The sequence below is a fragment of the Rhea pennata genome, chromosome 1, assembly GCF_028389875.1.
Source record: "Rhea pennata isolate bPtePen1 chromosome 1, bPtePen1.pri, whole genome shotgun sequence".
In the NCBI taxonomy this organism is placed as follows: domain Eukaryota; kingdom Metazoa; phylum Chordata; class Aves; order Rheiformes; family Rheidae; genus Rhea; species Rhea pennata.
This window is the reverse complement of record NC_084663.1, coordinates 202,099,923-202,115,263: the sequence shown is the minus strand read 5'-3', so window position 1 is coordinate 202,115,263 and position 15,341 is coordinate 202,099,923. Positions and strand designations below refer to the sequence as shown.

General features: G+C 36.1%; 1 protein-coding gene across 3 annotated transcripts in view; it reads right to left on the bottom strand.

The window, feature by feature from the left end:
- Positions 1-1,407: 1,407 nt before the first annotated feature.
- The window catches only part of PGR (progesterone receptor), a 36,034-nt gene continuing 22,100 nt past the window's right edge, over positions 1,408-15,341 (bottom strand). The window contains exons 5-8 of one of the 3 annotated variants that reach the window (XM_062577749.1): positions 14,414-14,558; positions 9,260-9,390; positions 4,185-4,342; positions 1,408-1,950 (exon numbers count right to left, since the gene is read on the bottom strand). In XM_062577749.1, the coding sequence (XP_062433733.1) occupies positions 1,795-1,950; positions 4,185-4,342; positions 9,260-9,390; positions 14,414-14,558 (590 nt within the window). In that variant the 3' untranslated portion in view covers positions 1,408-1,794. Of the gene's footprint in view, positions 1,951-4,184; positions 4,343-5,407; positions 5,431-9,259; positions 9,391-14,413; positions 14,559-15,341 lie in introns of those variants that run through there. The other 2 variants (XM_062577757.1, XM_062577766.1) reach the window with 2 other exon arrangements.

The window sequence follows — 15,341 nt, the reverse complement described above, 5'->3', positions numbered from 1 at the left end:
TGGTTGTCTCTCGGCAGCTAAAAATTATGAACCTAGTCCACTAACAAGAAAGTCTGGTTATGCCATTTTACCTAGGGATGTTTGTTTTCCCCAGCTCTAGTGGGTTTTATGCTGCCATGAGAGATGCTGAAATGTGTTTCCCATTTGCAACAGCTTTTTCCTGAATAGTTTAGGAAATAATAAATAACAAAGATATCTTTAGATCTACCTTTTAAATGGTAATTCTCAGAATTTTTTCTTTAAAGAATCAGGCCATAATCTTTATAAACAAATAAAATCACTTAAACTTGTAATCAGGTCCACTCTGATTTAATGGGGAATATTGAACTTCTGTCCAACGGGTCTGCAGTTCTATCAAGTTACATGCGATTGTCGTGATGGATGTATCCAATATGTAAAGGGAGAAGAGCCATAATGTGTGGCTAACAAGTACCTCAGTGTGACTCATTATCTACGCCGCTACAGAACTTCAGTACCGTTTGTAGTGACTGGCAAAAATGTCTCATGTTGTAATAGCCTTATAAATTCTTTGTGGATTGTATCCATTCCCCTTTTGTTTGAATACATCTACAATTTAGTGCTTCAAATCTATGAGCTGTTTTATACTCATCCCTAAGGCAAGAACATCACAACATTATCATTCTTCAGTCAAATATTTCATTTCCATGGTAAAATATGACATTTTCCTTGAACATATACAGCTAATTTAGTTCAATTCCTCTTTTACAGTTACCCAAACTATAATAGCATGCCTTTAAAGCATAAAATATTTAACTCTACAAAATGGTAATAAAATGAGCCTGGTATACCAAGAACATTGCAGTCATATTTTCCATTTCTTTTTGTGTTCAATCTCTCTATAATTTGATGTTAATGGTTGGTTGAGTATTCAACATTAAGATTCAAAACACTGAGATTAAGAGTTGTACTCTCTGAAAACACTTCTATTTAAAGCTTCTGAAATGCAGGATTTTAGAGTTGACAAATTTAAGATTATAGCTAAGTGATTTAGCTTTAGCAAATACTAAACTTTAAAGGAAAATAACACAAACTAAAGCTGAGTGGGTTTGAATACACATTTTTTCTGGTGCAGCATATGTGGACATTTTCATAAGCTTTCCAATTTTTGAAGAAGAACTGCACTGAATGGTGCAGGAAACTGCACACTGAACTCAGAGTTCCAGTGCAGTATGAGCATAGGTAAGAATATGAATGTATGTTTTGTTGCTAGCACTTTAGTTACTCATGAAGATACTGCAGTGACATCTACTTAAATCTGGACTGCTTATTTTGAAATGATATTTCTGTGAGGCAGATTACTAAGTAAAAAGTGAAATATCCATGAGAAAATGTGGGCAGTATATATTTTGATTTCTTCAAAATCTTTAGCATTACACACATGCCCACAGGTACCCATGCACATAATGTATTAAAAAGTTTACACCATGTCATATAAGAAATTTGAAAGTGTATAATATGTAAGAAAAATGTGTAAGATATCTGTTCTTAGAAATCTGAAAGCTCTTTTCATTATCTTTTGTACGCATATCTAAAGAGCAATCTAGCCAAGTTTACAAAACATTCTAATGACTGTTGTGATTTCTGCAGTAAAAGGAATCAGGAACTCATAATATGTACATCAAACTTACATGGTTGTGTATGTTACAAGTATAAAGCAATAGGTAGGGCAAGTATGACAAATATACTGAAGTCCTGACATTGTAAAATCTTGACCAAAATAAACAAACAAAAAAATGACCCAGAAATCATCTCTATGATAAGAGAAAAGACATTTCACTTTTTGTGAAAGAGAAGAGGTTTCACCATCCCTGCTAGAATCTTGGGTAGCTGTGCAGCAATCACCTCTGACATCATCTCGGGGAATTCAACACTTAGTGCACGGGACTGGAGAAATGTGTTGAGACAGAAGAGATGGAGCTGTTTCACTAGCTGGATTTAATAAAATACAAACATGATAAATCAGGCTAACAGTAATGTAGTCAGACAAACTTGCTGTTCATCACTTACACATCCCTCAGCTTATATCATTATACATCTATCTGTCATTCCTTGAATCAATAATGAGGGTACTCAGCATTCCCTATCAAAAGATCATGGCAAAAACCATAAATATAGCTAAAGGACACATGACTTCTAAAAAAGGAGTGGCTCACTAATGTCATTAGAAAGTATTATCATCTTCATTAATGACATGCAACATGAATAATAGTACTTACTAAACAACTATTGACTCTTTTATTTTATGTTGATGTCCAACATATCTTGGTGGTATATTTACTGCATGCTATTCAGATACCACTTTGAGGGCAGAATTTATTATTTCCTTGTGAACTTTTCCATGGTTCTGATTATGATCATATCTGGGTATGTCACAAACATTTGACTTCACAGGCCCCTACCCTTTCAAAGCAACTGTTTAATAAAATTCATTCTTTCACCTTTTCTATCTTCTTTAACTGAGAAGTTTCAAGTTTATAGCAGTTTTTCTTTTACACTTGTGTCAAAGGTCATCTATTTCTTAATAGAAACAGTTACCCTAGACCATAACACTATGTAGTTCCTCCTAGCTTATCTTTTCCTTGCATCTCCCATCTCTGTCAGCCTGAGCTGGAACAGGGACTTGAGCTAAGATACTGTACGTCCCAAACACTACGCTAACCATCACTCTGCTTCGTATTTTGCAACAAGTCTCACTCACTTGCTCCATTGAGACTATTTTGTCTAATTATTTGAAATGAAGAAATTTACTCCACAGCCCAGTACTCAAGAGTTCCCCTCTGGATGCTGTGAAACTCAGACTGCAAATTCTTACTACAAGTGAGGTGGGAAGACCTTTTATGCCAAGAAAGATACACTCAAACAGGCTCCCTGAGCACACGGCTACTATGAGTAATAGACTGGCCAAGACTTGTTTTTGCAAGTATAAGATGACTGACTGAACTCCAACTGCAGGGAAGGGTTTGGCACTGACAGTCCCAAGTGAAGACTGGAGTCTGACTACCATTAAATACTTAAAGTTAAGCTCCTTCTCCCATTCAGTATTTTCTATCATCTACCTTAGAATGTAAGCATGCTTTTCTTACTTGTGCTGTTATCTGAGAAGGTATAATACCCAAACTAATATGATTTCTGCAGATGGCAGAAGTTTGTGTAGTGGATCAAAGGATTCCAAACTGCTTAGTGAAGCACTAATTGTCACTATTGCTACCTCTCCTAACTCCAATAAATAGGATCTTCAGGTTATTACATTTTTTTTTGCCTATCAAAAGGAGGAATTAGTGATAATAAAAGGTTTTAGATGAATATCTATTTGTTCACAAAGAATGAAAATTAAATGCAGATTCGGTGAATGCGAAAGAATGCACACAAGTAAAGACACCATCTTTCCCTGAGATTCTAAGCTCCCCTCAGCCATCACAGAACTCAAAAGGAGTCGTCCTAGACTGTCTTAAAGCATTCCTCAAGTACTTACTAGAATTGTCATGTGTTGCCCTATATCTCTGCTTTTGCTTCTCTTACAGAGATATACAAGCCATTACAAAACAATATTCACATGGATACAGGTTTATACAGAATGTTGTTCATTCCTCAGTTTTAATAAATGTTAAGCCAATAGGATGTATGTTAGAATTTCAGGGATGTGAAAAGGGTTCCATTGCATCTTTTAAAACTTATGAATGTCTATTTCATTATTAGAGCTGTCAAAGATTAGTCACTTCCAGAACACAGAAAAATACTTAAAAATTGCTTATAATATGTATGGACTAGTACTTCAGTTATGGTTGAAAAACAGTCTTGATTGTCCCTCCCTAATTCTTAGTAGCCTGACTTTAAAGCTTGAATTGCCTACTCTTTGCATTTTTAAAAGGTTTTTAAGCATTCACTGACATATATACACACAAATACATCCCTATCAACAAACATAATTAATAGTAGCAGGCAAATTTCTCATGTAAGTTAAAACTTGCATACCATAAAATCCTGTATACAATATATATTTATTATTAAATATATAGATATTCATACAGTAAAGGAAAATTCTAGTTACAATAGTTTTACATTTAGAATTGTTGACCAGCCACTTCATCTTTCCATAAATTTATTATTAAGACTTCTTAGTTCCTTATAACATAAAAAACAGAACAATTAACAAGTAAACTTACGTCATGCATGGAATCCATCAGTTTTGTAAGTTGATAAAAACGTTGTGAATTGGCTACAACGCCTTTTTGGCGCATACCAATTGCCTTCACCAGTTCCCTAATGTAGCTTGTTCTCATCTCATCAAATTGGCTTTGACTTCTTAGACCTTCCAAAGGAACTAAAAAGAAAGTAACACTTGTTTTGCAATTTATTCTGAACACAATGAGAAAGATTTAAAATACAGAACCAGTTTATACTGTACTTTACACTGTGTACTTTATTATTATGTAGCACATACTTCTTCCTGTTAGGCAGTGACTGCAGAAAGAGTGGCACACTATAGTTAAAAGGATTTATCAACAACATTCAGTCAACTATGCTAATTTCTGATGTCTAGAAATAGCCTTAAACTTCAGCTATACCTATATGTTGAATAGAAGAGAGTCAAAAGGACCACTCCTGACCTTAGGAAAAGTGTCACGGATTCACTCATGTTCACAATGCTGAAGGTCAGCCCTCTGATTTATCTGATTTATCTTCAAGAGCTGGATGGTTCAGAATGGAGTAACAGAATGAACTAATTGCTTCTAGTCAGTGTAGATGGTAAGGGATTCAGGGCTCAGGTTTACTGAGGTTTATCTCTTTTATTTAATAGAATAAATGTAGTCTCAGCGTATCAAAGATAGCTTGCTGAAGGTAGGAGGAGAAGCAAATGGCTGAAATTACTCTTAAGGGTCAGTTTTGATAACCAAATTGAAGACATGGAGAGAACATCAGGAAATCAATCTCTTAGTGACTTCTAATGACAGGATCATATCTAATTTTTGATGATAACTGCTAGTAACATTGTAAGGGAAGAGGCATAAGCTACAACCATTACTTTCCTTGATCTGTAGAGAGTAATCCACAAGTCTTATATGTTGTCAAAGGCCCCTAAGAAAATTTGAAAAAATATTCCCATCTTGCAATCAAATCTAAGTACTTGCTTCTTTAGAATAATTATCTAATAAAACATGAGCTTTTTCAAACACACTCTTTTTGAAAGAACTGTTACATTCTTCCTCTTTCCTTTTTGTCTTGTTCATGACATTTCATATTGCAATGTCACATTTGACATTTCATACTGTGGGAGTAAGTAAGGGGAAGGATTTACCTCACCGAACTTTAACCTCTTGCAGTGAAGGCATTTCCATCTGAGCTAGTGACAAGGCTGCTTGTATTTTTAGCAGGGAATATCAGGCAAGTCCAGGGTTCAATGCATGTTAACTGTTTCAGAAGTAGATTTAGGAAGAGATGAATTTCGCTTTACAGATGCATATTTCTCTTCACAGACTTTCAAAGAAACTTCTAAGGACTAGCTCACATAATCAAATAATAAATCACATACCAGTTAACTTTGATCTTGGTGTCTAGTATATCTTCAACCTGATATGAGCCTACAACTAGTAAATTTCATTTGAACCTTTTAAAAAAAGCATTGCTTCACAATGACATTAACAACACTAACATCTAACTTTCAGGGGATTTGTCACTTACTAGAATAAAAAAAAAAAAAAAAAAAAAAAAAGTGTGTTCTGGCTCTCTGTACAATGCACTATATTGTTAGATTCCCAAGAATGGAATTCATAAAACAGAAGCCACTCAGTTTTGCCAAAAAGGAGACGGCTGCACAGGAGTGGGACTTAAACCTATTCCCTGAAAGAAAATTAAGTAGCAAATCTTATCACGAGAGATGCACTGCTTTCCATTCAGAAATCATATATCCAGTCCTGAAATCAGTTGCCTAAGTCATATCTGGCTGATTGTTCCTCAGACAAAGGTAAGGGGGGAAAAGAGATATTTCTTTCAGGTAAACATACAAAAATTATTTTCCCTCATTTTAAGTCCAGAGAGAGCTAACAAAGCAGAAGTTCAAACCTCTACTTTCCTCTGATTTATGCACTAGTCTCTCATTTCCTAAGAGACCAAGAGATGAAACAATCTAGTTTGCCATGGATGGTTCTTCCTCAGGCTCTCCTCAAACAAGTGAAACACTGGAGCAAGGAGGGAGACACACATACCCAGGATAGCGAGTTTATTGTAAAGTAGGACAAGTACTGAAGCACACAGCTCAGCTATAGAAGTCAAGTTCTGACCCCCTACTAAACCAAAATTTAAATAAAAAATAAAAATAGAAAATAAAAATTGTGACAGGTTCCACAGAAAGCAGGCTCATCTCAGAACATCTAATATTAGTCCAATTAGTTAGTCTTGTTAATCTGACTTTCAGCAGCTGATAGAGAGAAAATGCGAGGCTAGGTGGAACTTTGGTTTGTCTCATTATGGCCTTGCAAATCCGGACAGACAAATGAGGGATCTGAATGTGTGCCTGTCATATCTCAGTTGAAGGCCTGAACAGAGGAGAAGAAATATTCTATTTTGTAGAGAATGCAATGTGTTTAGGAAAGATGAGTGGGGGAAAATTATGACATGGAAAAAGAACAGCTTAGTTTTTAAAACTTAGATGGTTAAAACTTAGATGGTTCTAGGCATGCCTAACAGCAGAAGTATAGGCATCTATGAAATATTTTTCATAGACAAGTGAGATTCTAATGAAATTTAGGAACCTCCTGGGTTACATTTCCCTTTTTAATTAAGTTAAAAGGTCTCTTCCAGCAATGTATGGTCTGTTTCATTAGAATTCTGCAAAAACATAGGCATAATTAAAGTAAGTTCCACTAAGCCATTCCTCCAAATATACATGAAGAATGCTGATGCCTTTATTCATTGGCAAAAATCCAGCAGAAATCTTATGCAACAAGATTATGCAATTCCTGTAAATTAAAAAGTCTGGAAAATGTTAAAGCTAGCATTGGATTTATTATATGCTTATTTTTCTCTTTTGTGGCACAGCTCTGCTTTCTTAAATTATTTTATTTTTGAGCTATTCATGTTCTTCCTAGACATGTGTGGCCTTTGCTAGATGAAGCACTATTTAGAACTTTTGATGCACTACTACAACACAGCATATTGCATCTAGTAAATAAGGCATTGTAAAAAGGAAAACATTGCAAAAAATTAAAAAGCTGGTCCACTTTCTGCAAAGATTGATTCTTCTTTCGAGAAAACTCTAAAATTGTCAAAAGTGCAATATAACGAAAGAAAGTCTAAGCTACAGCAAACTGAGGGAAAAATGTAAATTTGAAAAGAACATCAAATCTTAGGCTGCATTTCCATTCAGTATTAGAAATGTATTGAAACTGTCATTTAGTTAATGTTTAATGCAAACTACTGTTTCTTATAAAAAGTAAAAACTAGTTCACCTAAATAATAAATTAAGACAGAATGAGAGTCTAAAATTTGGGACTGGATTTACTGTTAGTATATGAAAGCTTGAAATGGCCATACTTTCACTTTTGAAGAGGATTAGGGTGAATACCATGACTAAAATAATAAAACTCTTAAACAAACACTTTAAAGCAAGAATTAAGTTATATGGGTTTTTGAGTATAGTTTCGTTGAAAATATTATATTTATACAGTACCAAAGTTTACTAAATGTCTCAGCAACCCTGGTTAGGTGTGCTCCTTTTCCCAAAGATCTGACAAATTGTTTTTTTCCTATAAGAGAATAAGTGCAAGAGAGAACAAAAAGCAAAACTCATCAGCATTGACAGAAATATTATTTTTTTAAATTCGTTGCTTATATCCATCATCTTAGAAATTAATTTCTGAGAGGAATGTAGCTGATAAATGCTTGGTAAATACTGTTAAAATGATGCATTCATAATTGAGAGGGAGTGGATCTTTGCAGTATTTTTTGAAAAAAATCCATTATGATTATGAGCTTTGTGAGATTATGGTGGGAAGCTAGAATATCACACATGAATCTTAATTTCACTGAAATGTAAGACCTCTCTCTAATGATCAGATAGACAATGGAGTTCTTTTTGTGAGGAAAAAGAGGTGGAATATAGTTAAAATAAGAATACATTCTAAGGATATGTTCAACACCCAGTAATTCCAACAAAGCAACTGGAGTCATACTAGAGAGGAATTTTGGTTCACATTATTTTTATTGCTTTAGCAGAGTGTATGCATTTTGCTATTATTTCAATATTTTTTATATTTATATGAGCTAATGTTACATTCTGTTGCTGACTGATATTTTAAGCATGAGCTTATGCAAATACCAGCCAAGAACAGCTTAAGAAGGAATGAATTTTAGTTCTTTATCTTTTACTGAAACTTTGCCCAACCAAGAAATAGGTTTTGCAAGAGTCACGTCTCAGCTCCCAGTCAGTAGGTACGTAGAGAACCAAACCTCACCATTCTTACAAATACAGTTTTAGAAGTTGCTTAAGCCTCATTTCTAATAACAGCTGTACCTTTTTAAAACTTTTCATCTGGGGATTCATCACTGAGAACTATGGTCTCAGCAGATGTACTTCTTAGTATTTTAGAAAGGAGTTCAGAAGAGAACTTCATCCACTTCCATATTTCCCAGTTAAAGTGGAAAACCACTGTGTCTGCTGGGATTTTAGAAAGATTTGTATGATAATAGAGTAAACCAAACATAACAATATTTTCATTTGTTGATATCTAGCCTAAGCTTGACCATTTTACAGATAGGAGAAGTTGAATAAACGTCAGTATTGTTGGGTATGCCAGCTTCCTTTTTTTTTGCATAAGCATGCTTTAACTTCTTGGCAAGGATAAAGCCCTCAGTTAACAAATATGATAATTAATTAAATACTTGTTGTATTTCTAACGCTTGTAAGGTATCTGTGTAGACAAACTAAAGAGCACCCTGGATGAATTACAGCACACTTGCTTTGAAAATGTATAATGCAGTATAGCTGTATGTCAAACTGGATCCAACATTTCTCCAGTGTTATACAGAACAAAACCAACAACAAAGCATAGATTATTTGCTCCTTATAAATACTCAAGAAAATAGTTTTAGGTCTTGGAAGACTAACATTTTTTTTTCCTAAAGAACTTTTCCATTTATTAGACTGGACAGCTTAGCAATGTTCAAGTTAAACAGTACTGTTCAAAACTCTAAACTTTTATTCATAATATGTTACACAGAAATAAAACAATTTTCTACCTACTTGTATTGAGAAGTAAAAGTGCTTTCATACATAGGAACTCTTCTTGGCTAACTTGAAGTCTGACAAATTCCTGTGGGAGCTGCCACATGGATAGACACAGTGAATAGAACGATGATTCTTTCATCCTCTGTCTTACACCCAGAAAAGGTTAAAAAAAAAAAAAAAAGAAAATAAAGAAAAGGCTCAGCTTCTAATTGTCTGAAGGAAATGCCTTGTTACTCATTACCACATTACTGAAACTAAAGGAAGAGATTATACATATAGAGAAAAAGATTGATTTTCTGTACTTAGTTTTTTAATAGTAACAAATTTGCTATTTTTTTGGATGTTTACTCTATTGTTGTTTGTTTGGATGTTACTCTGTTGAAAGAAACCTTGGAAGCTATCAAAGGTGAATTCTACCAACCAAAAAGAGGATTTATTATTAACTTAAGATAAAATAATAATGTGAACTATTGTAGTATCATATAGCAACAGTGATGTGAAATTGTTTTCTCTTATAAGTTGATATTTTTTTTTATTCTTCGAAAAGAGAATGTAAAATTGAGGATTGTTTGTTCCTACACCTGATAGGTTTTATAAAAACTTGTCAATGGGTTTTCAGAAAATGTATTTAGTATACAAAATACTTTGTATTGTAAGTCTAAATAACATTTTACTACTAACAGCAATGATACTACTCTACGCTATTAAAGAATAGTTGAAAATAATATAAATATACAAAAATATTTAAATACATTTAGACCCTAATACAGCCTTATCTAAGAATGTGTATAAATACAACAAATCAGATCAGCCAATACATGAAATTATCTATTTTTTCAGCACTTTTAGATCTTATTTTTCACTTTGAAATTTTATTGTTCAGAATACATTTTATTCATATATTCATTGAGAAGGCAGTTTTCAACTGAAATGACTGCAGCAACAGCATCTTAAAGTTTGTAAACTGAACCTGAAGATTCAATAACATGAGCTAATTTTAAAAAGATGCATTCTGATCTGAATGAATTAGTTGCAACAACAAAGAAAAGATTAAATTTTACCCCATGAAATCAAAGGGAGTTTTGTCACTGGTTACAAATGAAATTCTAACTTTCAAAAATTCAGATCAGGTTTTCAACCTGACTGCAGATATTACTCCCAACAATGAAACCAGTAGGTATTTTCTATGCTGGATTAGAGATCTTCTGGGCAGCCTAGACATCCACAGATCCATGGGCCCAGATGGGATGCACCCACGGGTACTGAGGGAGCTGGCAGATATTGTTGCCAGGCTGCTCTCCATCATCTTTGAGAGGTCCTGGAGAACTGGAGAGGTGCCTGAGGACTGGAAGAAAGCCAATGTCACTCCAGTCTTCAAGAAGGGCAAGAAGGAGGACCCAGGCAACTACAGGCTTGTCAGCCTCACCTCCATGCCTGGAAAGGTGATGGAACAGCTCATTCTGGATGTCATCTCCAGACATATGGAGGAAAAGAAGGTGATCAGGAGTAGCCAGCATGGATTCATGCTGGAGAAATGGGGAAATCCTGCTTAACTAATCTGATGCCTTCTATGATGGAATGACTGGCTGGGTAGATGAGGGGAGAGCAGTGGACGTTGTGTCCCTTGACTTCAGCAAGGCTTTCAACACTGTCTCCCATAACATCCTCCTAAAGAAGCTCAGGAGGTGTGGGTTAGATGAGTAGACAGCGAGGTGGATTGAGAACTGGCTGAAAGGCAGAGCTCAGAGGGTTGTCATCAGTGGCGTGGAGTCTAGTTGGAGGCCTGTGGCTAGAGGCGTCCCCCAGGGCTCAGTACTTGGTCCCACCCTGTTCAACTTCTTCATCAGTGACCTGGATGAGGGGATAGAGTGCCTCCTCAGCAAGTTTGTCAATGATCCCAAGCTGGGAGGAGTGGCTGACACATATGAGGGCTGTGCTGTCATTCAGAGAGACCTGGACAGGCAGGAGAGCTGGGCGGAGAGAAACCTTGTGAGGCTCAACAATGGCAAGTGCAGGGTCCTGTACCTAGGGAAAAATAACCCTAGGCACCAGTACAAGCTGGGGGCTGACCTGGAGAGCAGCTCTGCAGAGAAAGACCTGGGAGTGCTGATGGGTGACAAGTTGACCATGAGCCAGCAATGTGCCCTTGTGGCCAAGAAGGCCAATGGTTTCCTGGGGTGCATTGGGAAGAGTGTTGCCAGCAGGTGGAGGGAGGTGATCCTGCCCCTCTACTCAGCCCTGGGGAGGCCTCATCTCGAGTCCTGTGTCCAGTTCTGGGCTCCCCAGGACAAGAGAGACATGGAGCTACTGGAGAGAGTCCAGCACAGGGCTACAAAGATGATCAGAGGGCTGGAGCACCTGCCCTATGAGGAACGGCTGCGAGAGCTGGGCCTCTTCAGCCTGGGGAAGAGAAGACGGGGGGGGGGGGGGGGATCTGATCAATGTGTACAAGTACCTGAAGGGAGGGTGTCAAGGGGACAGGGACAAACTCTTTTCAGTTGTCCCATGTGACAGGACAAGAGGGAATGGGCAGAAATTGAAGCACAGGAAGTTCCGCCTGACCGTGAGGGGGAATTTCTTCCCTGTGAGAGTGACGGAGCACTGGAGCAGGTTGCCCAGAGAGGTTGTGGAGTCTCCTTCTCTGGAGATCTTCAAGGCCCGCCTGGATGCAACCCTGTCTACCATGCTCTAGGTGACCCTGCTGAGCAGGGAGGTTGGACTAGATGATCTCCAGAGGTCCCTTCCAACCTTATTGATTCTATGATTCTATGCTTAAAAGAATCTTCTTTAGGCATTGAGGGGGTTTATGCTGTTATTTTAAGTGATATTGATATCTTAAATGATTTTTTTTCCCAAAATCTGAACCGTTGCACCAGCTTTGACATGAGTTAAACATAAACTTTTCATCTATTAGATCTGAATGGACTGGTTATTTCCATGCCTACTTTAAATCCTTTCCTGATATTCCCTATTCTTAAGTGGCATCTTATAAGGGTGGTATTAGCTTTCAACATTTTGGTATTACTAAATGTTGATTTAGTCATATTTTAAGACACTGGAAAGTATAAATAACATTAAATTGTGGTGATGTAATATTAATTCACCAAATCATATCAAACTAACAGTCTCAGCTTTCTTGGTTCAAAGATGCTGCTACTGAGGAGGTCATTCTCAAGGGGCACCAGAATGGACTTCTGGACAAATTCTCTAAATGGAGAGATTGACTGTGAAACAATGTTTGGATTGTGGTTTCATGGTCATTTCAAAACTTAAGCGTGGGATGCCACTATGGAAGGAATTTCCATTATCTCTTCCCACCTCTAGGTGTGCACTCTTGCTATTCTGGCATAAGTGCCCATATGCCCATGTGGTAAATCAGAGCAGGGCTAAGCTCCATCTGAAAATGGATTGCTCTTCCTAGGCATTTTTCAAGTATATCAGTTTCCTTATCTAGCTGTTTTACAGTTCAGCCTCTCAGTGTTTGGTTCACCTTAAAGGAAGTTATAGGAATGCATGGCCAGGGGCAGGCAGGTCGGTGAGGCTGCCCTTTTTGGCAGCTTTTGGCAGTTACCTTGGCTAAAAGTGATTATGAAAGTACAACCTTAGATACCACTAAAGACAAGGAAGAGGATTATATTTTACGGATATAAAAGCTAACTTTTTTCCCAATAAATAGCTGCAGCTATGATTTAGTGCAACAACTACTCTTTGTTTCTGATGTTTCAAAGCTGACCCCTTGAGATGTTCTCCAACAGAAAGAAGAGTGTATTGTCAGTCTGCCTCTTCCTTGATGTAGACAGACTTAGGCTGCAAACAAGAAACCCTCTTGGAGGGTTTATCATCAGGGCTCCAAAATCCCTTTTCTGGAAGAAAGCACTTAAAGTCTTCTTCACCAGGTGGCAGCAGTGGTCCACATGTAGGGTAATATTCCAGGATGTGTTATTACTGCCTGAAGACATCTCAATCTGTATTTCCAAATGTAACCGCAAAATATATCACAGCATATGCTGTGACAGAATACAGCAAGAATTTCTCTCAATCCCATCCCTTAAAAGTGTTTCAATTCGTACAGCTTAATTAATATATACAGGACAGGAAAGAATTCACTATTCTATAATCTCATGGTGACTTGCAGTCATCTGAAAGAGAAAAGACCAGGAGCTGTAGAGCCTGATCCACTAAGTATCTTTATAAAGAACATTTCTGGCAAAAGACTAGATGTCTATAGATTTAATTTAAGTTATTTTCAGTTGAGATGACAATTGACTGGGTCTTTGAAGTTTGTAAATTTTGGATTTAGGTGCATACATCTTCTTCAAACACACCTCTCAATCCTTAAACAGACATAACATATGAAAATTTGTTTAATTTTTATCTCACTTACTTACAGGAGCTCTTTTATGATTTTAAATAAAAGAAAGTAAGAAAAATACATTAAGAAAAAATAAATATATAGAGAAAAGTATGTTCTATGCATGAAAACTTCCCGTGTATTACATTCAAAGTATCTAAAATTACAACTTTGATAATATTAAGTTACTGATCTGAAAAACTGACAAAGAGAAATGAAGATTATCCAAATTCATCAGCATAGGGAAGGATAATCTATATCAACAATTTCCCTCAAAAACAAAAAAAAAATCTCAAATTATATTAGCCTTGATATTAGAACTCCTTATTGCTAAATTAGTACAATTTTTTAACAAGAACTGTGCTTTGGAAAAACAAGGTTTAATACGAAAGTGTCTAAACTACTTTTAGACCATATAAAGACTATTTGCACCACCCTTTCCCCCTAAAACAGTCACCAAAAAATAAATTCCAATTAGTTCTTAAACATGATCTCAGAAATGTCTTAGTCACAAAAATTCAAGTAAATCATGTTACAGTATCTTTATCCTTTGGGCTTTTTTTGTCTTAGATAATGAAAATAATACTCCTCTGTTTGGTCACCTCTGTAGAATATTTGGGATATCCAGTCAATCCTTCCCAAAGTTACTGAACTTTGGTTTCTAAGTTTGAGTTTGATCACAGCACTTTCTTCTGATGTTTATTTTTAAACAACAGAGCAAATACAGAATGAAAACTGGCCTCAGTGAAGTTACATTCTCATTAACACAAATAGATTCAGGATGTCATTTATATTACAGAACAACAGAGTCTACTTACTCATTTAGTATCAAATCTGGTGCAAAATATAACATCTGGCCACTGACATGTTTGTACGATCTCCATCCCATTGCAAAAACCATTAGACTCATCCAGGAATATTGGATGAGGGTTATCTGATCATCAATATGTAAATTCCGAAATCCTGGAAATGAAATAAAAAGTTAAAATATTTTATAGTCCTTATTTAGACAGTAGCTGAGTAGGTGTTCTTTAGATCACAGCTTGGTGCATAATCTCAAAAACTGTGAATAGCTTTGTACAGTTTAGAAGATAGCTAGGAATAATCTGGAAAACAAGTGCTTTTGAGGACATAGCTCTAGGAAGGTTGTGAAGTTTTTATAACAATAGATCACTTCATTCTAGTAGCTAAACTCTTCTTTTTCTATTCCAGTATTTTGAAATGATCAAACCAAAATCAACTTTATCAGTCAGAGGTGACTGAACTTTATTTAGGAAAAAGGAACGCATCTCATTCTCCGTTAGTAAAAATATTATTACATCATCACTGTAATCAACTTACTTAATAAATCTCACATTTCAGTGTTCTTTACGAGAGACAGCTGTAATACAATAACCATCCACCTATGAATATCTTTCTTGAATTTAACTACAAAGTGTTTTCAGTTGTGAATCACAGTGAAAGAAGATGTACACTTTACTTTATAACCTTTGCTCTTTCATAACTTTGAGGATTGCTATAACACGGCAGTTAGCTTCCTGTGGTGCAGCAGTGGTCCATTACCTAGTCCTGTTAGCTCTTTCAAGCCATCTCTGGCCTTCATGTTACCCCTCAGTAAGCTGATTCAGCTTATAAAGACATCAGAAAACTACAGAGGCAGAAAAAAAGATTTGTTTTATTCTCACTTAATGGGAATGAATCAATTCAACTAAGAGGTCAGACGAGCAAGCTGCACTAGGAAGGAAC